The 25,912-nt window shown below is 31.5% G+C and overlaps 1 protein-coding gene and 1 long non-coding RNA gene across 2 annotated transcripts; one reads left to right on the top strand and one right to left on the bottom strand.

Annotated features, from left to right (window-relative positions):
• Window positions 1-4,021: 4,021 nt before the first annotated feature.
• Window positions 4,022-15,376, bottom strand: LOC121250066 (ultraviolet-B receptor UVR8-like). Its single transcript, XM_041148988.1, is given in 13 exon segments — window positions 4,022-4,422; window positions 5,594-5,646; window positions 5,741-5,826; window positions 7,370-7,488; window positions 7,621-7,692; window positions 8,038-8,109; window positions 8,789-8,853; window positions 8,856-8,961; window positions 10,206-10,361; window positions 10,860-10,941; window positions 12,032-12,178; window positions 12,965-13,151; window positions 15,083-15,376. Coding segments are annotated over 13 exon segments (1,308 nt in total). The 5' UTR covers window positions 15,174-15,376; the 3' UTR covers window positions 4,022-4,350.
• Window positions 4,422-17,762, top strand: LOC121250067. Its single transcript, XR_005937699.1, has 3 exons — window positions 4,422-4,634; window positions 14,064-14,069; window positions 17,751-17,762. It is a non-coding gene; the product is annotated as an uncharacterized LOC121250067 (long non-coding RNA).
• The last annotated feature ends 8,150 nt before the right edge of the window (window positions 17,763-25,912 follow it).

Consider the following 25,912-nt stretch of genomic DNA (forward strand, 5'->3'; position numbering starts at 1 on the left):
TGGCAACGATAAATGTCCAAGGGAGAGAAGAGGATGCTACAGATGTCTTATTTCCTCTTCTCTAGACATGTCTTATTTCCTTTTCTTTTGGGGTTTAAAGAAAAAAAAATTATATTTCCTTACAAAGAAAATTTGATATGTATTTTATAGGGTTTTATAAAAGTAGGTGGAAAAATATTTATTTAAATTATTTTATATATATATATATGTTTTGTATTAGAGTTTTTTTTTTTTTTTTTTATAATGAGTTGTCTAGATATAACTTTTGTGAAAGTTGTAGTGTTGAATTTTAAGGAAGTTGTTTTTGTTTTTGTATTTTTTGTTTTCAAGAAAATCTTGGCAATGACTTGATAAAATTCTGTTTTAAGGAAAAAAAAAAAAAACATTTTTTGAGATTTAAAGATGTATGGATTGAAATTGAATTTTTTTTTTTTTTTTAACTCTTTTGTGAAAAAATAGCAATACCAAATGTGGCCTAAACTCTATTTCTCAAATAACAGTGACATAAAACAAATGTCACACAATTCACAAACTAATGTGTTGTCTATACTATTTTACACGTGTATATATATCTTTAATGAAGTTCTACTGCTTACAAATTAGTGTGTAAATATACCACTAATTGTAAGACCATAAAAATTGTAAGAATAATTATTTTTATCAGTTACTATTCACTACTCTACACCTCATACTCTATAAAAAATACTTCATTATAAAAAATAAATGTCAGATTTAAAATATAGAAATAAATAGTGACTAATGTATAACAAAACTCAAATCGGAAAAAGTTGAAACATTAATATTCTATTTATACTAGCTTGTATGAAATATTTTTACATCGGCAAGGTGGAAAATAATTCATAAATGAACTTGCAAATATATTTTCATAAATGAACAATGTGTCAATTTTGATAGTTCCAACTTTTGGGGTGCAAAGTATAAAATTACCAGTAGTTGGATGATAGAAAGTGTACTTTTCTCCGATTTATGTTATTAGAACTTTTACCATATCCATGCCTATCATTTTTGAAAGATTTAAGCCTGATTATTAACCATCCCATTTTATTATTATAATTTTTTAAACTCTCAAATAAAATATAAAAAATAATTCAACTTTTTAAAATTTTAAAATAAAAATTATATTAAAAAATTATATTTTACTAATATTTTATTCAATTTTTTAACTTTCATCTCTTCTACTTAACCAAACGAGACCTTAGTTGGTTAAAGCAATAAATATTAATATAAGTAAATCTTGATCCTTTATTTTATATCAATTAACTCATCCACCGTCTCACTTTAGTTTTTTTTTTCTTTAAAAAAAAAAAAGGAAAGCTCTCTCTCTCTCTATATATATATAGACACATACACATTTTCTAACTACGAATGCTTTATTTTTTTGAAACACAGTCTTGGAGGAACCATAATGCCTCGGTGATAGCTTAAGGTTTCTCCTCATCATGACAAACATCTGTCGATAAAATCAAAGGCGTAGGTAAACTCTGACCCCTACTTGGAACTCCCTTTCAGTTTGCTTACAATCGGCATACATCTTCATCATTTCATGTGCATCTTTCAAATTTTCTTGAACCAATTTGTAAATTAGTTCTCTGCTTCTGAGTTCCTCCTTCACTAGTTGCACCCTTGCGGAACATGGTTCATATGGCAGCATCCTTGGGGGTGGTTGTCCATATACTACCTCATATGGTGAAAACCCTAGTTGAGGTATGCTCCAATGTGTTGTTAGCATACTTAGCTAGAGTTAACACTTTGCCCAGCCTCGTGGCCTGTCTCACGAGAAGCACCGTAGGTAACCTTCTAGTCCTTTATTCATTGCCTCTGTTTGGCTGTCAGTTTGTGGGTGGTATGCTGAGCTAAGTAATAGCTCTATGCCACTGATTCTAAACAGTTCCTTCTAGAACTGGCTAGTAAATATTGGATCCCTATCACTGACAATGGTTAGTGAAAAATCATGTAATTTAAACACATTATCAAGAAATACTCGTGCCACTGTTACTGTTGTGTATGGGTGAGTAAGAGACATGAAATGAGCATATTTGCTCAATCTGTCTATTACTACCATGATCACTGTACGCCCTCTTAAGGGTGTAACCCCTCAATAAAATTCATGCTTATGTCTTGCCAATTTTTTGTGGGAATTGGCAAAGGCATGGGCAGGCCTGTAGGCTGAATTGTTTACATCTTGTTTCTTTAGCATGTGTCACAAGCTCTGATGAAGGCTCAAGCATCCTTCCTCATACTAGGCTAGTAAATCTCTTTTTTTATTCGAGCATATGTTTTGTATACTCTTGTGTGGCCCTCTAATGGACTGCTATAGAACTGCTGCAAGATCTCTTGTTGGAATGGCACAAATTTCCCAAGATGTAGCCTGCCCTTATAAAAGAGGAGGTCATTGCGGACTTGGTATTGAGTTTGGTCTAAGATTCCCTTATGGTAGTTGCTCAATAGCTTCTGCAACTGGGAATCTTGGGGGTAAGTCTTTCTTAACTCTTTTGTCCATTGGGTTTGAATGATACTAATGGCTTCTAATTGTGAATGGATGGTTTGATTTGTGTGAAGGATGGGTTGTTTGTGTTCTATATGGGTGGAAGGGTTGGATTTTGATATGGTGTTTGGGTTGGCTGTTGGTTTTGGTTTTTCTATATAAGGTAGTCTAGATAGGGCACCTGCCACTTTGTTGGTTCTTCTACTTTTATAGTCTACCAATAAATCATAACCTAACAGTTTGGATACCCATTTTTGTTGGGCAGGGGTACCGACCCTTTGCTCCAATAGGTATTTCAAGGCATGTTGATCAGTGCGGACCTTGAAATGTTGTCCTGCCAAATAATGTCTCCATTTCCTTATGGCTATCACCAAGGCAAACAGTTCCTTCTCATAAATAGAGAGCTGAGACTTCTACCCTTCAGCCTCTGACTTAGATAGGCAATAAGTCTGCCTTCCATGACTTCTTTTAATCTGTCAAAGGTTGCCTAAGCCTTATCAAACCACACAAAAGCATTTTTCCTAAGTAGAGCTATTAAGGGTGCTGCTATAGCACCGTAACCTTGCACAAACTTTCGGTAATATCCAATGAGACCTAGAAAACCCCTTAAGGCCTTCAAATTTTTGGGCAGTGGGCCAACTTTGCATAGCTGTAATCTTGCGGGGGTCAGCTTTAACACCATTTTTTGAAATTATGTGGCCTAGATACTCCACCTCACTACAACCAAATACACACTTAGACTGTTTTGCAAACAACTGATGAGACTTTAATGTTTCCTGAACAATTTGCCAATGCTATAAATGATGCTCTACTGACTTGCTATAAATCAATATATTGTCAAAGAAAACCAAAATAAACATTCTCAAATAAGGTTAAAACACTTCATTCATCAACTCTTGGAATGTAGAGGGGACATTGGGTCCAAAATGTACCTTAAGTGCTGAAATGAATTCATCCCATCCACCAATAGACCCTGATTCCATTAACCAACAATACCAAGACAATGCCTTGCCTTCCATGTGAAAGAAAGCAATTTGTAATTTTTCGTCCTTAGGTGTCTTAAAGTAAGTAAAAAACTGTTGAGCCTTAAGAATCCATTTCATGGGTTTTATCCCGTCAAACTTGAGAAAATTTAATCTAAGTGTCTCTAGCATGAATCCCCTCATTCCCCTCAAACAAAGGATTATGGTTAAACTGACCTATTGTATTAGAATATCATTTTCCCATTGGTTGATTATTACCTTTTACTACCAATTGTTCATAACTAGTTGCTAAATTGTTGAGCTGTTACAATACGGCTTCCAGCATGTGTTTGTGCTTGTCTTGTTCTTCTCGCAGGTGCACGATTTAACCTTTCAATATGGAAACTGCTTCTGCCAGTTGCGCGTAGCATGTACCCTCAGTCATGGCGCAGGAACACAGCTGTGATACCACTATTATAGAAGCTGAAAATACAACGTAAATTTTATAGGCACTTCGAGGGGCCTGGACCTCCAACTTGTAACACTTTGATTATAGAAACTGAATTAATTTCATTACTGATAACTGCAAAGCATTTATAAACACTACGGATAGACTTGGTCAACAATGACCCACAGACTCAACGGATTACAGGACTCTATTTTAATAACCAACCATAATAAACGTGCATGACCCATAACAACTAATACTACACTGGACGTGGCCCACTACACTAAACAAACTTGACTGAAATAACAAACTAAACAACTGCAAGGCCCATTATCTGCTGACCCAGCACTTCATCTTCAGACATCCCTAAAGACTAGGATTTCTTGTCTCGTGCATAACACATGGTCTCGTGCACAATATGGTGAATTTCCGTTTCACATCAGTTTTTCAGGAACATTTGCATCACTCCCATTACCCCGGACTGGAACGGCTGTTTCCATTTGGACCTGCAGAAGCAAAGGATAAGGAGTTTCCACAATATAAAAGACTCATATACCAGCCAGAGACACAGAGGATGCCTATTTCTATCTTCCTCGGAAGCAAAGGGCATCTAGTATGGCAGTGAAAGCATCCTTTAAAACTCATAAAAAAAAAAAAAAATGGAAATTCTGGAGAAGAGTTAAGGGTACCAAAATATTTTAAAAACTACCACAGGCCAGTTGCCCAGTTGCGTTTGAATAATGAGGTATTCTCAAGTACTGCGTGAATAATAATAAAAAATAATAATAAAATATTAAATAATAGTGAATAGTAAGTAAAAAGTAATAATAAAATAATGAATAACAATGAGATATTCTGAATTCTCAATACCCAAACTAGGCCAGAATTGGGGAAGGACTGATTTAATGAATTGAGAATTCAATTTGTTGAATCGATAATTCATGACAATTTTGAATCCTGTATTTTAGCGCTAATAAAAAGTATAGATAATATATATTGCAACTCAAAACATTTAAAATCATGTATAAAAGAGTTTTAGAAAATGAAATCATTGACTAGCTCCAATAAGAATCTAAATAGTTTCAATAATAATACAATTCATATATATATTTATAGGTAATAAGAAATTTCATTCCCAGTAAATAGGCAGGAAAGAATACAATTCATATATTTGAACTCAAGGGTCCTTTTTTTTGCTTCAAATATTCTCGTCTACAAAGAAAATAAATCCTTTGTTATAAAGCCAAGGCAATAGTAGTGCTTTATATATGATTATAAATTTAATACAAAATACTCATTTTTCTCCTAATTTGTTCTTGCCAACTAATCAAAATAAAGAGATCTATGTTTTATCTTTAATTTTTCTACCACCCTTCTTATTGAACACAAGGATGAAAAAGTAAATATATTTGATACTATCATATTTTCGTACAAGAAAAAAAAAAAAAAAGATTTCATTTCTCCAACACAATTCAAAAAAGATACAGTTTTGAATTAGCTCAAATTGGTTTGAAATCAACGAAAATCGATATGGATTGACCGATTGAGTTGGCTCAAAGAGAAATTAAGGAAATGCACTGAAATTGGTTTGGTTTTCAATTGAGTTTTTTCAAGTCATGAGATTTATATTTTTGGTTTTGTGTTCTTCATGTCAACATCTATGAAACAAAATCTTACAGTTTCACCAGGAACAACTGCATATCTTACTGATGGGGAGATCCATGTTTTGCCTATCCAAAGAAACATTTGAACATATTAAAAAATCAGTAAAAGCATGATTGTTGAGTTATGAGCCAAAAAGAATTATTTGGGTGAATATAGCACCTGATGATGGATCAGCTTTGGAGGATTCTATATGTTGTCCACTAGATCCATCAACACTTAAAGCCTCTACGATCTTTGGAAGGTTCCTATGGATTACATGAGACAAAGCCATGAGTTTGAGCATATAATATAGAGATCTCAAGAAGCTTTAACTAGTTAGTTTTTCAGTTCCACAACCAGAAAAGAGAGAAAGTACTAAGGAAAAATAATTAATCAAGCTCAAAAAACCCAACTCGCCAAAGCCGCTCACTTTTATGATACGCTTTTTATGGTGTGAGATTCTAACTGGTCTTGGCAGGATTCAATATTCACAAGCAAGGAACAACCAAAAAGCACCCAAATTTTCATAATTATCGGGTCACAACTAACAAAGGTTTACACTATTAGATCAATGCCATCAATTCTTATTAAGTATACAATCTTTTCAATGTAGGTTGTGGTGTAAGGTGATAAGCACCAGATCCTATATATATTCATCACATTTCAATCAACAGAGATTTAGTTAGCAGGATAATATCTCAAGGATTTGATAAGGATTGATGAGAAAACATGTCCACAATTATCCCTAGGTTTAGCTTTGATCTTTTTTCCCTAAGCAAATGCCATCATTCACTAATTATCACGTTCATGGGGGATCTAAGATCTCATCAGTCATCCCAATTAACATGGGAGGGAAGTTGAGTCCCACAAATACATCCAAAAATGTTCAGTTGCAGCCCATTTAGCAATTCTACGTGCATGGCTTAATGGTCTCCTGGGTATCCAGTGAACGGATGAACCAGGGTGGCTCTCAAGAAGACATGTCACATCTTTTATCATATAAAATATCAGATCCTCATGCACCATCTAAAGTGGCAGATCTTCCTCAATGTCAGTGGCATTGTAGCATTAGTATTCAAACTACCAAATTTTATTGTCCTAGAAATTGTACAACAAATACTCACAGACACCATATCTTTTGTTAAGCAAACACATGATGATTTTGGCAAATTACCAATGTTTGAGGGGCTGTGATAGAGTATACTTATTGGGTGAGATGCACCAGATCATAGCTGGTATATCTTATTTCAATAATGGATATATTTCTAGGATTAGAATTTGTGGGATATCCACCTTCACAAAATTATCTCTTGGTTAAAAGTTTGAGTTTTAAGTATTTCCTTATCAGATATAGCATTAAGTATACTTTTCAATTATGCATAACAGTTATCAAACGATGGGTATAGCCAATGCTATTAGTTTTAAAGAAATTGGCCTTAGGTGTCTGCCACAACAATCCGGCACAAAACAGCTCTGCTAACACAGTGGACTCAATAGCATGTAATCAAGTACAACCCAATAAAGAAAGCAAGTTTTTAATGGACTAGCATTCTTCTTAAGCTCATCAAGACTAAATCCTAACAGTAAGATAAACCTAGCACTATATACCATAGATATTTGATGGGTCAGAACCAGTTTTGGTCAGAACCAGCAATTCGTTTCACTTCCCTTTACTCCCCACACCCCACCTGGATTCTAAAAATATATTTGACAGGGATCATTGACCAGTTTTGTTCAGAGCAAATAGACTGATGATATTAATGTATGCATGGACATCCAGGTATTAATTTTAGATTTAAATGCCTTTACCGGTCAACAGATTCCTGGTGCCCAAGCTGTCCATTGGTACCTCTTCCCCAAGAAAATACATTTTGCCTTTCAGTAAGAGCAAGTGTATGCCTCCATCCACAAGAGATTTGAATTACTCTCTGCCAAGTGCCAAATAAAACTAAGAAATAGGCTAATAATTTTTTGGAAAGAAGAAAATTCAGAAGAAATCTCCATGGAACTGAACATCAATGCCACGGCCTATCTTAACCAATCTTGGGATAAGAATGTGCCTGTTCATGGGGAAATTTTACTTGCACAGGAGAGAAATGATCAACATTGTCACCAACTCCAACCTGTCCAAACTGTATAAAAAAAGAAAAGAAAAGAAAAAAGGCATAAGACAATAAATAAGCTAATGCAGATGAAGTACATATATATCAGGTTCAAGTGATGTAAAATTTAAGAGTAAGGATATGCTAATGAAACTCTAAAGATGGTAGAAATATTAGTAAGTTAGAAGCATCTAGACTCTCGGGCATTGTGTTCACACACACAGAGGATCAACTTATAATAAGTGAAAACTAGTAATTATTCCGTCTATCCATATATTTCTTGAGCCAACATTCTTCTCATCTATTAAATATTCATGAACAAGAGAACACAACAAAATATTTTCAATCTGAAAACTAAAGATGTAGATTGCTAACCTTATTCCAACCCCAGCCGTAAAGTTTTCCATCAGATGCAAGTGCCATAGAATGCCTCCAACCACCCGATACCTAAAAAGCACCAATACAAGAAAAGTACAGACAAAATGGATTAAAAGCACTAATTTCTCCAAACTACTAGCGAGTTTTCAAGCAAAGCTCGTATTCTACAGCAGAAATTTCCACAACCCAATGCATCTATAGTTTATAGTCTCCAAGACATTGAGGAATGACTTAATCCAGAGCCTACTTCCACAGACCGCATTTAAGACCACGTAGGCCTACTCTGCTGTACTACACTGCTCCCTCCATGACCTACCAATAGCAGCTGCTACTGCTGCTCTCTCTCTCTCTCACACACAAAACACACATTCAGTAAGGATTAAAATTTGATCTAAGTTAATTCTTGAACAGACAACAGGGTTAAATGTTAGCCTTTCATAATATTAAGCTTACATCCTCTGCACATTCAAGAAGAAAACAAAGGGACGCAACTTTACGATCCAAATAAAAAGTGAAGTACTCCCAAGCTACTGTAATAAATTTTTCTGAGAAGAGATAATGCTCCATTAACCAGAAACAATTTGATAAACATGATCAATCTCATGCCAATCGCAAATTCAGTTACATGGAGGGTGCTAAACAGCTTGAATCTCAAAAGTAGCATTCCAAACGCAGAAAGTTGTAGGATAAAAAATCATTTCTACACACAATTAAGAACCATACCAGCACAATGGGAATAAAAGATCACCTGAGAAATATAAGTATCGCGCAAGGCTTCTAGCTTGTGAGGAACAAGATGATCTTCATAATCCCATGTCCTAGTTGACCATATTTGCTCCAGCCATAAGTGTATAATTTACCCAATGAGGAAACAGATATTGTATGCCGCCATCCACAAGCTACCATAACCATCTTCTCACCCTGTAATTTAATTTTATACAAAAATTATCTTTCTTTCCTTTCAGGTTTAACATACAAGGAGATAACATGAAAACACCACATGCATACTTCCATTATATCTTATCATAGACTGTGAAGAACAGTGACTGAATTAGAAGACTCCAATCATATAGACGTCTGCAGTTTAGTTCACTTGTACATACAATTTGACATAGCTCTCCTGTACAGATCTTCCATTCAAAGTGCGGTTTCAGATATGAGCATGAAACATGGTGCACCATAGTCACTTAACATAATCATCTTCGTCACAAAACCACTCACAAGTAATTAGGGTGCAGTTTTTGGTTTCTAGCAGGATCCAGAAAAAGTGAACGACATACCACATGATTTATACTGCCATGAAAGACATACCATATCACGTGTACATACAATTTGATATAGCTCTCCCGAACAGACCTTCCATTCAAAGTGTGGTTCCAGATATGAGCATGAAACATGGTGCACCAAAGTCACTTGACATAATCATCTTGGTCACAGAACCGCTCACAAGTAATTAGGGTGCAGTTTTTGTTTTCTAGCAGGATCCAGAAAAACTGAACAACATACCACATGATTTATTCTGCCATGAATTTGTAAATTGGCTGTAATGGCCGAGACTTTAAGCAGGAAATATTCAAGCCTCACAACATGCCTATAACACAACTGAGGCAAGTCAGCAACAATATCACTAATGCCTCAATCTGGTAACTGGACTAATTTTCATTTGAAGACAATGAACTGTGGAACATTACCGGAGGTTTGGTCAGACCCTCTAACTTAATATAACTTTATATGCTCCTTGTTCTGAAGTTTAAAATTCTGATAAATGATTTGGACCCATTATGGTCTTGCTTTCATAAATAAAATAAATTTCGTCAAATAAAAGCTTCTCATATACAGTACAAGAACTGAAAAGGGATTAACACTAAAGCCATATTGTGGGATCATTCACCTGCATGCCATATCATCCTCTACGGTCACTCATATCAAGCAATATTGGTGAAGCCCAAAAATATATATATTTATTTAAAGTCCACCTTCTAAGGAACAGGAGTTATGCAAAGGAATCCACAGGACCACAACCCATCTTCTTGATCCCCACAACTGACACAAACCTACAACTTTGAAGATGCCCAACATAATTTTGAAAGACTCCTAAAACTTAGATGATCATTTGAATTGTTATCTTCTAAAAAGAAATAAATCATAATATATTTGGGACATACATCAACCGCAGAAGCTTTCTCAGGAACCAAGCGATCATTTCTATCACCTAAGCCCAAGTTTCCATATCGGCCCCAGCCCCATCCATATAGCTCTCCAGCTTCTGTAACAGCTGCAGTATGTTCAGCACCAGCAGCAACCATTTTGATTGAGACTCCCTAACAAAATAAAAAAGAAAATTAGACACGTGAATTGTTTCATAAAAGAGTATGTATGAGAACCTGATTGAAAATTGTGTCAGTATATTTCACAAGTTCCATTGTTGCTTGATACCAGAATGTGATAATCGCAACAATATTGTTGGATAAGCCTTTATGTTGATAAATTCATTAGCTTCCATCTTTCCTTTTTCTTGATGAAATCACTAATTATCACATAGATGGTGTTGGCCAAATAGTTGGTAGCATGGTAGTGCCCATGGTTCATTTATAATACAGCAACAAGCATAAAAGAATATATCCATGTATGGACCTGACACTTGGTGGTGAGATTTCCGTTCCATAAAAATCCTATCTATTGGTTTTTTATTTTCTTACGAGGATTCACAGCTAGCTGTACCTACCATCCTTAACTTTGAATATTGTGAATCAAAAGTGATGTAGGTGATATAGAGCATCCAATATATGTCTATCGTAAATAACTAAATTACTCTGTACCTGGAATGCTTGAATTTTCTGCGGGACAAGAGAGTCTTCTGTGGTGCCTAGACCAAGTTGACCATTTTGGTTCCGTCCCCAACTTCAGTGAAACAGTAAAGCATTTTCCCAAGAGTTAGCGCAGATATGCACAAGCAGTAACTCACAACAGAAGTCAACAATGCAAACAAAACAAGCAATGACTTAGAAACTGGAAATAGATGCATTGGTATATCAACATAAGTATGCTCAAGATAGTTGCAATCAGCATTAATTCGGTGCAGAAACATACAACCAAATATAAAGCTTGGTATAAAGGAGCATGCTATTAAACAACTGTTCAGAGTGTTTGGAAGAATGATTCCAAAATCTTCATGATTTTACCTTCCTAGAGGGATCCAGGAGCACAAACATGACATTTATAGAGTGGAAACTTGATCCCATTTTGTTATTGGATCGTACCATTTTTACTAAGGTCAAGTGAAGTACCCAATCTTCTCCCTGTAAACAGGGACTGCAGGTGGATGCTTGCATGGGCATTGTGACTACTATACAAAAGTACCTTGTGTGTCATGATGCACTTTTTTTTATGAGATATGATATTTGCAGTCATATAGTGCACAAGCGTCACGCACTCCTTTTGAAAAAAAAAAAAAAAGTAAATATGGGATTCACATGAAAAAATTAATTTTTTAATAGTGGACCCCACTATTTTTCAAAATGATTGCATGGCGCTTGCACAACTCATGACTATATATAGCATTACTCTTTTTTTATTGGCTCCAGACATCCAAAAACAAAGTCCTGACTAATCCCGGGGATGCATATGCCATCTACAAAGAGTTTCCTACAAGTGCATTTCAGGCAATTCAAGAGAAAATTTCCCCTGTTTGATGGCCCCAAAAAGTGTGAATGCGGAGTTTCGAACCCAAAATGTCCAATTTATACGGCTCAGGGTTCAAGATGTACTTTTTTACCACAAACATTTTCAGTTACAATTTTCTCTGTATTTTTCTTCTGCACTTGATTTTTTTCATTCACATGTGAGGGGAAGAAGGGAGGGTGGCCAAAGAGGAAAAGATACCACCTTTGGTTGGGCCATTCCTCTAGCAATAATGAAAAAAATTAAATTTGAATCATTCATCAGTTATAAAACGGAGAGAGAAAGGGAGAGATTAGAAAAGACTGCCAACCTCTGCACCTCGCCTTCCATAGTCACTGCCAAGCAATGGCTGTCACCACAAGCGATTTGCTTTATTTTTATACCATTTAATGCTTTGATTGGCTGAGGAGTGAACAAGTCACTGGAGTTTCCATGGCCCAACCTCCCAAAGTCACCCCTGAGAAAATAGGTAAGAGCACAAGGTATTTACAAGCTACATGAAACCTAGACAAATCCTCCAAAAATCAATAAATCTTGATTTTAATATTTTACCACATACGGATAAGACATATATCATGCAGACCCACCTAGAACAGAAAATTAATAAATAATTTCTGCACATGGGATTAAATGCCATGCTGCTTACAGAACTGATCATATATGGCAGTCAGCAGGAAAGTAAAATAAGCACGAAATTATTAAATACTAAATATTTTTCTAAGCAAAAAGGTAAATATACATATGCATGCATACTAAATGTTTTTCAAGCCCGATGTTCACATGCTTCTTCAAAGACTAAGTGGTTGCCAATGTGCTTCTCAAAGCTTTAAAGTAAAACAGAAGGATGAAATGCAAAATAATTGAAGTGAAATGGAAACCGTTCTGGAAAAGAAAAGCTTCCAGCAGTGAGACAGTATGACGGGCAATAAAACTCTCCTTTAGGAGGGGAAGGGAGGGGATTACATATTATCGAAGATGAGAACCTATATCTCGATTCATTGAAGTTCCCTCATCTGATGGAGAATATCTTCTCCATTTCTTGAGGCCAACAATTTCTCCTTATTTTTTTTTTCCTTTCATGCAGGCTAAATTATTTGTCTTAGTCAACTTCTATATCAAGTTGAGTTTTTAAACTGAAATCAATGCAGCAATACTGCAAAATGCACATCTCTAATAAAATTTAAGAAATAAATAAACCTAGAAAGAACTTTCAAAAGACAAAATTAAAGGATGATCTACAGACCATCCCCAACTATAAACTTCCAGATGTGACAGAGAATATGCAATTGTATGATCAGCTCCACAAGTAACAGATTCTATTTCACGGTCATCCAATGCACTCAATTGAGTAGGCGAAAATCTATCTTCAGCATCCCCATGACCTAACTGTCCATCTTCTCCTCGTCCCCAAGAACAAACAATGCTTCCAGCTGTAATGCATCAACAAAAGCCCCACAAAACCAATTCACTTACGTTAGAATGTAGGAAAGAGAATGAAGCTGAAGATGTTTTCAAAGGCCAACTACCAACTGAATATAAACAGCCAGCTGAGGCAACCAAAAAGCCATCCATTAACATAAGAATAAAGGAGGATAGTCATAGTGGCATAATGGGCATAGAAGTCATTCAATGGAAAAACACCCAAAACAAGTTTTAAGGTAAACCAAGCCAAATCTTTTTCTCAAAAGAACTTTGTTATTCAGTAAATAAGCAAATTGAAGCAACTGCTCTTCCATTGTCTATCATCAGAAGAGAAAACTCAGTAATACAATTTTTCCCCTTCAAGAAAACCACATATAGTTCATATGAACTTGGAAAGCAAATTTGGTTAGTATAGGTCCTAAAAGGTGGATTTGTTCTCCCATGATTTAATGTGTTTCATTAGTATAATTACTTTTCTTCTGTTAATCTCCTAAGCTTAGCTAGCCTTATTATATCTCTTTAGAAAAGGCAATTGACACCAATCTGATATTATACTCAAAGATTAAGGATAGCTCAAGAGTATGGTGTCAAGGTGAAATGGAACCAACGCCAGGGCTGACTTGGGAAATCGGAAAGGAATTAATTTGTCGTGTTTCTGTGTAGAAATTCATCCCTCTAACAGGGTTTCACAGAAATGATAGCCAATGGTACAATCAGTAGAACAGTTGGGACAGGTAAGTCTCTTAAAATCCTAGATTATCAAATAGAAAACAGCAGTGATTATAGCTCTAGTTATATAGTTTAAATCCTTGACTGATAAGCGGAATACACCCGAGTCCTTCAGTTTCAAGGGACAACCAAACCTACGCTATATCAGTTGGGTGTTATTTGATTGGCGCACACTGATGCATATAATTGAGAAAATAGTTGCTGGAAACAAAAATGATATTTTTGTGTATGAGTAGAATTGTAGATGGTCCCATGTAGCCACAGATCAGCAATAAGAGCCCCGAGAGCGAAATGAAGAAACTCATGCTAGAAAAGAAACCAAAATTCTAGATGACAGACTTCACATTTGGCGCTTGTGTTAGGAGTTAAAGGCAATGTCAAGAGAAAATTCATATGATCACGCTAGAAGTAAACCCAATCATGGCAAAAGCCAAGAAAATAATAAGGAGAGACCACTATTTACCAAAATAAATAAGTAATGAAGTTGGGATACCAAATGAAAATAGCACACACAAAACTAATTCCAATTTCATAACCAAACCAAGTATTAATCAATCTATTGACTAATTGAATATAATGCTGTACAAAGCGATTAAAAATAGGGCCAAACCCATGCATGTTCAGTGTCTTTAGACAACGATCTCTAGGGACCCTCTCTTCAAGGTAAAAAGTAATAACGAATAATTACATCCAAATTGAGGGAAAAAATGAACAAGAAAGAGAATAATAGTTAATCAGGAGACTCGTGAACAAGATCTAGAATACATACATACATACATACATACATATTTACGTACGTACATACATATGTGTGCACAAACGTTTTGAACGTTGTTTCCAGAATGACATTTCAAGTACAAATATAAAGAACTTAGAAAATGAGTTTCACAATGTTGTACAAATCGAGAACATAAAAAGCAAAATGATACACAGAAAGATATGCCCAGTGGTTACAAGGAATAATACCCGTTTGGAGAATTATCTACTAGAACTATAGATTTTTCGTCACTTAAAAGTCCAAGAAACAATAACTTGCACTCAACCCATGTAAAACTCTAGATTGCATTCCATTTTCGCCACTAAGGCGGGAACTATCTTCAGATTAATCAGGACGTAAGAAACAGGAACAACGATCACTGGACCACTAAAGCCAATGACTTGGAAACAAGAAGACCCAGAATCGTGGAAAGGGGAGAAATTAGGAGCTTACAGAGAAGCGCGATGGAGTGACTAGCACCAGCAGAGATGAGAAGAACTCGACGAACAGGGCCAGTAAGTTCACTAGATCCCTCCTCCGACATTGCCCGCGTTCAAATTCGTTTTCTTCCTCCGCAAACTCAAACGGACAATACAAACGTGCCAGAAGCGAGAGAGAGAGATTCCGAGTATATCCGCAGTGCAGTAGAAAGCGATGAAGGGTACGGGTTTGAAGTGGATGGTGCGAAGACCAGGAAAGTAGAAACCTACTTATAGGAAGGGACTACGGAGATGGCACATGTAATGTGCAAAGGCAGTCCTTCGTTCGCTCAGTTGGGCACATAGTTCCACAGAGAGAGATGATCGTAGTCACTGTTTGTTACGTGTCGAACAGTCATGGGAGGGGTAGAAAGTTAGAAACAACGGCATTGATTGATGGAGGGTCCCAGTTTTGGCTTTAAATATTATAGTTTGGTCTTCCATCCTATGAAGATTGGTGAGTTTCGGCGCTCACCCTTGTGAAGAAACAGCTATGCTTGTCGGCGTTGGCGCCACGAGCCACCGCCAAGGACGGTTTCCACCACATTGTCTATCTTCCCATTTTTAGCTACCAGCTACTGTAACTTTTTCCGGCTTTACTGTAGTTTTCAATTCAAAAGTAATAAATATTTTGATGGAGTAAGACCACTCTTACTAATGATTTCTATTTAGATTGTGTTTAAATATGAGTTAAAATTATAAAATATTATTTTTAATATTATTATTATTATTTTAAGATTTAAAAAAGTTAAATTATTTGTTATATTTTATGTTAAAATTTAAAAAAATTATAATAATGAGTTGAGATGACTTTATGAACCAAACGAAACCTAATGGTTTTTACCGTTGTGCTTTTTTTATTTTTTTATTATTATTTTTTATTTAATAATTAAGTAAGTATTTTTTAATAATATTATGAATTTTTTAATTTTTTTTAAATATTTAAATATGTTAAAAAATACGTGAAAAAAATAAAATAAAAATAAAAATCTCAAAACTACTAACGATAGCTTCCAACGGTAACTGTAGTGCCACTCATTTTGATGATAATTATCTACAAGTTTAAAATATACAAATTTATCTTTTGCAAAAAAACTGATCACACTGACAAATGTGAAAAGCTTACCCTTTTTTTTTTTTATGCCATACATCTTTTAGTAAAAAGAAATAATTTATACAAATCTCAAATAGATAATTTCATACAAATCCTTATAAAAAAGTACACTCCACTTTTAAAAGGTATAAAAAAATTATTCGTTATAAGATGAATTTTAAATTTATATTTATAAATCAAATCTTAATATTTAAATGATGTGAATTACACTTGTCTACTTCATAATATAACTTTTCAAATATCCATCACTCTCTGAATTGGCATAGGAAATAGGCTTTTGATACTATAACTTAGTTCTTTTCAATTTTGTTTTTCTTAGATTTTTCTATTTTCAAGGTTCATGTCGCTTTCAAGAGGGGAAGAAAAACCCTTCCTCCTCCCTCTATTATTATGAACTTAATCCCTTTTTTTTTTTCTTTTCTTTTTTCTAACTTTCTTAAGATTCAATTTAAATGATGAGATAAAATGAGATGATTTTAAATAAAAAATAAAAAATAAATAAAATATTATTAAAATATTTTTTTTAATATTATTATTATTTTAAAATATTAAATTATTTATCATATTTTATAAATAAATTTTAAAAAATTATAATAATAAAATAAGATGTATCACTCTCACAGTCTAAAAATGGTATAAACCTAATTCAATCCATCCAGCTTTTACTCCCACGTGTTGTCTCCTTTGTCCGTCCATTTCAACACATTTGACTTCTAACTTAATTTAATTATGACTCATGGTAGAGATAAAAATATTAGAAATATATTAACTTTAAAAACGTTGTAAACATTTAGGGCATGTTTGGAAAGTAGATAAGATGATAGTTTTATAAATAATAATAAAATATTTTATGAATAATAGTGAAATAATTTAAATTAATGTTTTTTTAAATTTTGAAAAAAGAAAAAGAAAAAGAAAAAGTTGAATAAAAAATATTATAAGAATATATTTTTATAATATTGTTTGAAATTTGAAATTTGAAAAAATTAGAATTGTAATAATTAATTTAAAAATTTTATATTTAAATTGTGTTTGAGAATAAAATAGAATAAGATAAAATAAGATTAGATAAAATTTTATGTCTCATCCCATACCTCCAAAGAGTTATGCTACATACAGTCTTTACCTGAAGATTGCATGTACAAATCTAGTTAATTTTATTTTTGAATTTTTTTAAAATTACAATAATATTCTTATCAAAATAGTATTTTTTTATATTTAATAAAAAATTTACACATACAATCTCTATTTAAAAATTGTAAATAGAATTTTCCTACTTCAAACTTGCCTTATTGACCAAACAACAGACAAGTTTTTTATAACAATTTTTTTAATAAAACGCTATAACTAAAAGTTATACAATTAGAAGTTTTTTATCATTTATCTACCACGCATATGCCAGCGACTCGTCAAAAGTCAAAAAAAACTTTATTTATTTATTTTTTAAATAGCAAAGGTAGTAATAGAAATGTTTTGAGTCTCCAATTCGAGATTGAAAAGTATCCTGAATATTTTTTTTATTATTTAGTGATTAAAAAATTATTTTTTAATAATAATATAAATTTTGTTATTTTTTAAAAATATTTATGATGATTAAAAAATATATAAAAATAAATAAATAAAATAAAATAAAATTTGCTTTACGAGACATTCATTTAAAATATATTATTTAATATTATATTATAAAATAATGAGGAGATGATAAAAATAAAAATAATAAATATATTTCTTCTTTCTATAGATAAAGTGCTGCTCTAATACATGGCAGTACGATTGATCATTGATTGAAAGTTTCAACTATTGTGACAAGACTTGTAAACCTTCCATGCATTTTTGTTCTTTTCTTTGTTCTAATAGCACAGGTAGTAATATCTATGGCAGTACGATTGATCATTGATTGAAAGTGTAACTATTTCGGATAATTATTACATTTTTTTATATAAAATATAATAAATTATTATTTCTCATATATATATATATCATTTCTCATAAATGTTAATTTATAGTTATAGATGGCATAAAAGTCGTATATTTAAAAAAAAAAATTTAATATAAAAAATTCATTTTTTAATAATAAAATTCATTTTTTAAAAAAATATATAAAATTTATACAACTCATAATTATATATAATATTACTCTAAAATAAATAGAATAGGCTAACAAATCATTCATAATTTATAGATAATTTTAAATATAATAATATTTTTATTATATTTAAACACATCAAATTTAAAATAAAAGTCAAAATCAAATTTAAAATAATAATACTTTATTACATAGCTTATACACGTTGTTATTTAATTGTAACTTTTATCATTTTCCAAATAAAATAAATGGCCTACCTTAATTGGCGGATGGGGTAAGTGCACGAGTACCTTATCATTAATTAAGGGTTTGTCATTTTTTAATTTATTGCGGAAATTATGGGGTTTCCCAGACAATGACTGATTGATGGACCAAAGCCTTTATGTTTGAACTCAATCCATGCGATTCAAGCCCAGCAACCACATCTAAATGCAGTCCCCACCCACCCTCTCTAGAATCCACTCCCGAATTTAAGGATTAATAGTAAAATGATGAATGATATATATTATATTTTCATCATATTTTAATTATATTAAATAATATATGATATATTTATTATTATTAAATGATAAAAAAATATATAATAAATAATTATTTAATAGCGATAAATATATCGCATCATACTATACCATAATTTTAAATAAAAAATTATGAGTAATAATATACATTATATCATAATTTTATTTTTATTCTACTATATAAGATGTGATATTTTTATTATAATGATAAAGAATTATTTAATAAATAATTATTTAATAATAATAAATATATTATATTATATATAATAAAATAAAAATAAGATAGTAGTGTGATGTATAAAATTTTTCAAAAAAAATACAAAATACTAGAGTGGTAGGCAAAGTCATGATGGTTAAGAATTCAGACCCAGTTATGAACCTCCCTTACATGCCATGTGGCGTCCATTAATTTTATCATCTTACCGAATAAATACTCTCTATCTACCGTTCTTACAGCTGTAAAGTTTTACATTAAAAAAAGTAAATATTTTTTGTCTTATTGTAACATGGTAACTTAATATGATTCGAGAAATTATAAGATCTCGTATTTCATCTCATTTTATTTTAATATTTAAATATTATAAATTTAAACACTTTTAATTTTAAATATTCAATTTTTTTATCTAATAATTATCTAATTAATAATTTTTCAAAATTAAAAAAATCAAAATTTTCAAATAAAAATAATATTATTTAATTTTTTTCTCTCTCTTTTTTCAAAATTTTATAAAATATTTTAACTCAAATCTTTACACTATTATTTACAAATTAGTTTATTATAAGAAAGCTCTGGCGCAACAAATCATACAGTTTACACGCATTTAAATCATACCATATGTACGATGAGTTACGAAATGGCCAGTAAGCAGGGCAAGACGACGTCGGTTGTCTTAATAAGGCCAACTGCCCCCTGTCCAGTACAAATTGCTCTGTCCTAAAACAACAAGAGAGGCCCAGTTTTATTTTCTTTCCTCTTGGAAGTTAGGAATATCTACGCTCTCTTTCAAAAGCCCGCTAATAAACCTGCAGCCTTAAGAGTATATTATGCAGTTGGTACAAAGTTAGGTGAAAATAATACACTAACTTAATTATTTCACCTGTCCAACTTATCACCTTGTACCATATTTTTAGAGTCGGTAGTATTTTTTTATATTTATTTTAGAGAAATTTTATACTACACATTTCTATCTGATCAACATATAATTTTTTATTTTTATCATTCTATCTTAATACTTAAATATGTGTGTTTAAAATTGCAATTAAGAATATAGCTTATAGCTTTAACGCTTATAAATTATAGCTTAAATAATAAGTTCTAATGTTTAGTAATTATATATTTAAAACACTTTTAAATATATTATATTTGTTATTCCTAAAAAAAATATTATATTTGGTTAGAAACAAATTAAAAAAATGATTTCTAAGATAGAAATAAAGATAATTTGATTTTTTATAGATTATGATCATATCTTTAAAAATTTAAAAGTTGTATGAGTATTTTTACCAATTGATAATTTTTTTAAAATTTGAACTATATTTCAAATTATCTGAAAAAGTATGTTTAAGAAAACACATCGATATGATACTTTTCCTCAAACGTATCTTACTTGAGATTAAAAAATATTTTAAAATGAAAAATACTCAAACAACTTAATTTTTTTATTAAAGAGTCTTTTAAATTATTTAAATATTAAACATACCTTTAATGTCGTGGACATCATAGATTATTCGCATCTTTATCTAAATTGTAAAAAATGTTGAGTTATAAAATTGTAGAGGAACTTGTATTTGTCATAATATAATGTACCCCGTTGTACGAATTTTTGTGTTGGAAATCTTTTCAAAATAATAGATATATTATTAATATTAGAGATAAATTAAGGAATGTTTATAATAATTTAGGTCGAGTGGTATTGAATGGTGGTAGGAGTTCCAATCACACCCTCAAAATTAGGAGTGTAAAAAAAACCGATGAATCAAATCAGACCAAACCAGACTGAACCGGTACGTTTGGTCTGATATCGAGTTTGGTTTAGTCCGGTATCGATTTTATTTTTCTTAAAACTGCTCAAAATCGGTATAGTTCCTGTTTTTCTTTTTCTAAAATCGGATTGAACCAAACCGGACCAGTTCATATATATATTATAATTTTTTATATTGTATATAATTTTTTATATATAATATATAATTATATATAAAATAATTTTATATTAGATGATAAATTACTAATTAATATAATTTTAAATTTTAAAATCTTATAATCACTATAGTCTATAATACAATTATAATATATATTATAATATATTACAATATATTATCACTATAGTATTATATACTATAATATACTATTATATATATTATATAATATATAATATAATATATTAAAACCGAAAAACCGAACCGAACTGAACCTAAACGGGTAAAATTGAAAGTACCGATTTATGAGGTTAAGCGGTGCGAAATCGATTCTTGAAAATGCAAAACTGGTGTATATCAGATCGGTTCTAATTTTTGTCCAAAACTGAACCAAATCGGATTGGTAAAACCCATACTAAAAACTCCTTTATTGAGGGATGGCCCTCCAGTGCCGCCACACGGGCCTGGGGTGTGCAGCCAACCGGCCGGCCGAAGGTATATGGCGCGCAAGAACTGTCGTTAGAAAATAAAGTGAAAAAATTGTAGAATTAAGATCGAAATCGTGCAGTCTCTTTGAAAAAGAAGCAACATGACCGTTAGACCCCAGTCAAACAATTGTGTCATTTGATAATAGGTATAAATATTTACCATTTCGGAACATATTACAGAAAATTATTCACATCATTTGACCCTCTATAAATAAACTCATTGACCTACAAATTGGAGTATGACATAAGATAAGATATTGTTTAATATAATATTTTAATAATATTTTATTCAACTCATTACATCATTTAAACGATTCCTAAATCATACCATACGTACGATGCGTAAAATGACATGGCCAGTAAGCACGGCAAGATGACGTCGGTTGTCTTAATAAGCCCAACTGCCCCTGTCCACTACAAATTGTACAGTGAATCTCTGTCTTAATACAACAAGAGAGGCCCAGTTTTCTTTCCTCTTGGAAGTTAGGAATATCTACTCTCTCTTTCAAAAGCCCGCTAATAAACCTGCAGCATTCGGAGTATATTATGCAGTCGCTACAAAGTTAGGTGAAAATAATACACTAACTTAATTATTTCACCTGTCCAACTTATCACCTTGTACCATATTTTTAGAGTCGGTAGTATTTTTTTATATTTATTTTAGAGAAATTCTATACTACACACTCTACTTAATCAATATATAATTTTTTATTTTTGTCATTCTATCTTAATATTTAAATATATATATTTAAATAGAATAAAAAAATAATAAATCACCCGTTAATTGGATAAAAGTATGTGGTGTAATGCTTCCTTATAACATTTCTCATTATTTGAATGTCATGGATTACGTAAACATCATGTTAGAGTCTATATTGTCTACAAATAATATTTAGTAAATGTTTGAAATTGTAGTGAGAAATATAACTTATAATTTTAAGACTTATAAATTATAGATTAAGTAATAAGTTCTCATGTTTAGTAATCATATGTTTAAAACACTTTCAAACATATTATATTTGTTATTCCTAAAAAAAATATATATATTATATTTGTTTGGAAACAAATTAAGAAAAATAATATCTAAGATATAAAGGACGATCATTTGATTTTTTATAGATATAAACAATCTAATTTTTCATTTAAGAGCCTTTAAATTTATTTAAATATTTTTTAAGACTTATAACGCAATCTCAAATAGACCCTTAATGTTGTGGAGATTATAGATTGTGCGCATCTTTATCTAAATTGTAAAAAATGTTTGAGTTATAAAATTGTAGAGGAACTTGTATTTATCATAATATAATGTACCCCGTTGTTATGAATTTAGTACCTCCAATGGTGCATTAGCTTTAATCTTTTAGGTGCTTACCTTGGTCGGTATGATCATAATCTTAATCTGGTAATCCTCTATAGCACTTCGTACGTGGCCATCAGCATTTAAGTTCCCCTTAAGGTGCTCCTCTATGAGATGAATACTTCCCAACATATGTTACCATCTCGCGTTGTTCGCCCTACTGTTAAGTAGAGTCAGGGTGGTAAATTCAAATAAGAAAAAATTTAATTGTAAGAGATTTTGCACACTAATACGCGCACCTATTCAATATGATTGGTTAGAAAGTAAATTTTATTGAAAACAATGCTAATTTAAATTTAAAATATGAAAGTAACAATATTAATATGCAGATTAGTACTCAAACTTATTTATACATAACAAAATTATTAAAAAAAATCCTAGATGCGCACCCAAATCTCATAAATTGACGAATCCCTTTTATTCTCGGATCTTGTTGTTCGAGTGGGCCCATGGGCTTAGTCGAGGCCACTCTTTATCCTGTTGGGTCCATTTGTTTTGCAAGTGTTGGAAGGTGAAGCGTTCAATAAAATCTCTAGAGACTATAGCACTCTTAATGCATATTAGGAATTGTAATGAAAAATATACCTTATAGTTTTAAGATTTATTATTTATAATTTAAGAAAAAATTTATACTATTAAAAAGTTATTTATTATTTGATAACCATGTTTAAAGTATTTTCAAATAGGGTACATTTATTTAGAAACAAATTAAAAAAGTAATTTTTGATATAGAAACGATAATTATTTGAATTTTTAAAAATTATGACCGTATCATTAAAAGTTTAAAAGTTGTAATTATCTTAAAGTTATATGAATATTTTTATCTATTGATAATCTTTATAAAATTCAAATTATATTTTGTATTATTTGAGAAAACACGTTTGAGAAAAAAACATAAAAAATGATACTTTTTCTCAAACTTACCTTTTAGGTTAGTTGAGATTAAAAGTACTTTAATATGTAAAAATCAAACAACTTATATTTTTCATTAAAGAAATTTTAAAATTATTTAAACACTTTTTTAAGACTCTTGTTACAATTCCAAACAGGTCATCAATATCTCTCTTTTATGACCGTAACATTTCACATTTCTTTAATTTTTTATGTTAGACTAAAAATGTACAGTAAGCTCCGGCAATGATTTCACGTAAAGCTTTGGTCTATAGGGACTCTCACCTGTCGGACCCGTGTACTAAGCATTTTTGTTAGAAATAAATTAATAATGGTAGATGCGTTCTCTAACTTAACAATGTTAACATATTAATTTCACACAATTACCGCGCATTTTCGCTACGTTTGGATAGTGGGATGATGATAAATGATATATAAATAATAATAATAAAATATAAAAAAAATGATAAAATATTTAATAATAATAAAAAATAATAATAAAATAATAAAGACACAGACTAATCCTTCCGAAGATCAATAATAAGGATGGACAGTCAGAAAAATCAATTCAAAAAGACAAATTATTTATAAACCTGTTAGCCCACAGAAAATAAAAATTGATAATAAAAAGGACTATTTATAATAAGTTAGAATAAATTTATTTTCTAAATAATTATTCTCGTTACAAATAAATTAATAATTGATAGTAAATAAATGTTTTTTTAAGAATATTTTTTCTTGAATTTTCTCAAGAAATGCCAAAGACTCAAACCGACCAAGTTTGACGACTCTTTAATAAAGGAGTTTGCTCAAATTAAGTTGGGTAGCCACAAATATGTATGCGCACACGTAAAAGGATGGAGACGGGTGAATACAATTGACGTGGAAGGGAAAAAAATCCTCCCACGCTAGTGGGCCAACCCCACACTGCCCAAGGCCCAACAAAGTCCACTTATCAGCACCAACACTGAAGAGTGCCCAAATATGCACATTAATAACGAATCTGACCGAGGGACAAACTCATGGATATGGTCGTATTCCGAATCTCTCCGCATAAAGGCCTGGATTTTCCTCTCGCCTAGCGCCTAACTTAAACCATAGGATTGAGTTGTTATTCAATCGAGTTTTGTTACGTATAATTAATTTTGCGTATCAATCTCTATATTAATATTATTATTTTTATATTTTAAATTTAAATTAATATTATTTTTAATAAAATTTACTTTCTGACCAATTATATTGAATGAGTGCACATATTAGCACGAATAATCGTTTGTAATTAAATTTTTCCTATTCAAAAATCCTATATTTCTTTCCCATGCCCTATATATATTGAAGGGACCTCGCAGTCAAGATAAGAAAAACTAGCCCTTTGATTCACAAAAAAATAATATAATTTAACTATTTAGGCATCGGAGGTATTTAAATAATTCATAACCATTCTTAATTCTTATGGTATAAATTTTCTGTGTGCAGAGTGCGAAACACGTTCATAGCCAAAAAAAAAAAAAAAACCATTAATTTTAAGATTTACTGCAATATTAATTAATGCAGGTCATTTTCATCAGGTTAGCCCCGGAGTGTACTCCGCTTCCACCACGTCAGCAATATGTCTGATGTGTGAAAAAACGAATTTTCATTTTGACTATATTAGATACCGGCCAATTAAATAAAAAGTAGATTTAAGGTTTAGTTTGTTTTGAAGATTAAAATTTTAAATTTTAAAAATTTTGAAAATTTTTTATCTTATTATTACAATTTTTTTTATATTTTTGTATAAAATAAAATAAACAATTCAACTTTTCAAATTCTAAAATAAAAATAATATTAACAATTATATTTTAATAATATTTTATTTAATTTTTTAATTTTAATCTCAACTCATCTCATCTCATCTCTTCTTTAAAAATAAATTAGGCCTAACTAAAAAAAAAAAAAAAAAAAAAGTGTGGATTTCACACCTTTTATGTCATTGTACGCGTCGTGACTTTTTTTTTTGGGTGTCAGAATAGGGTTTATTGCAATTGATTATTATTTTATATAAAATCATTGATTTACATGTTCACATTATATATTCAACTCCCATGTAAAACGTAACCGTGTCATCCCATGCGCGGGTCCATATATATAGTACAACTGATATTGATATATAGTGGGAAAGGACCAAACAATCCTTGTGTTTAGTATTGACCGACGAATACGATCTCTCTCTCT

Source organism: Juglans microcarpa x Juglans regia, chromosome 2D (genome assembly GCF_004785595.1).
Source record: "Juglans microcarpa x Juglans regia isolate MS1-56 chromosome 2D, Jm3101_v1.0, whole genome shotgun sequence".
NCBI lineage: Eukaryota > Viridiplantae > Streptophyta > Magnoliopsida > Fagales > Juglandaceae > Juglans > Juglans microcarpa x Juglans regia.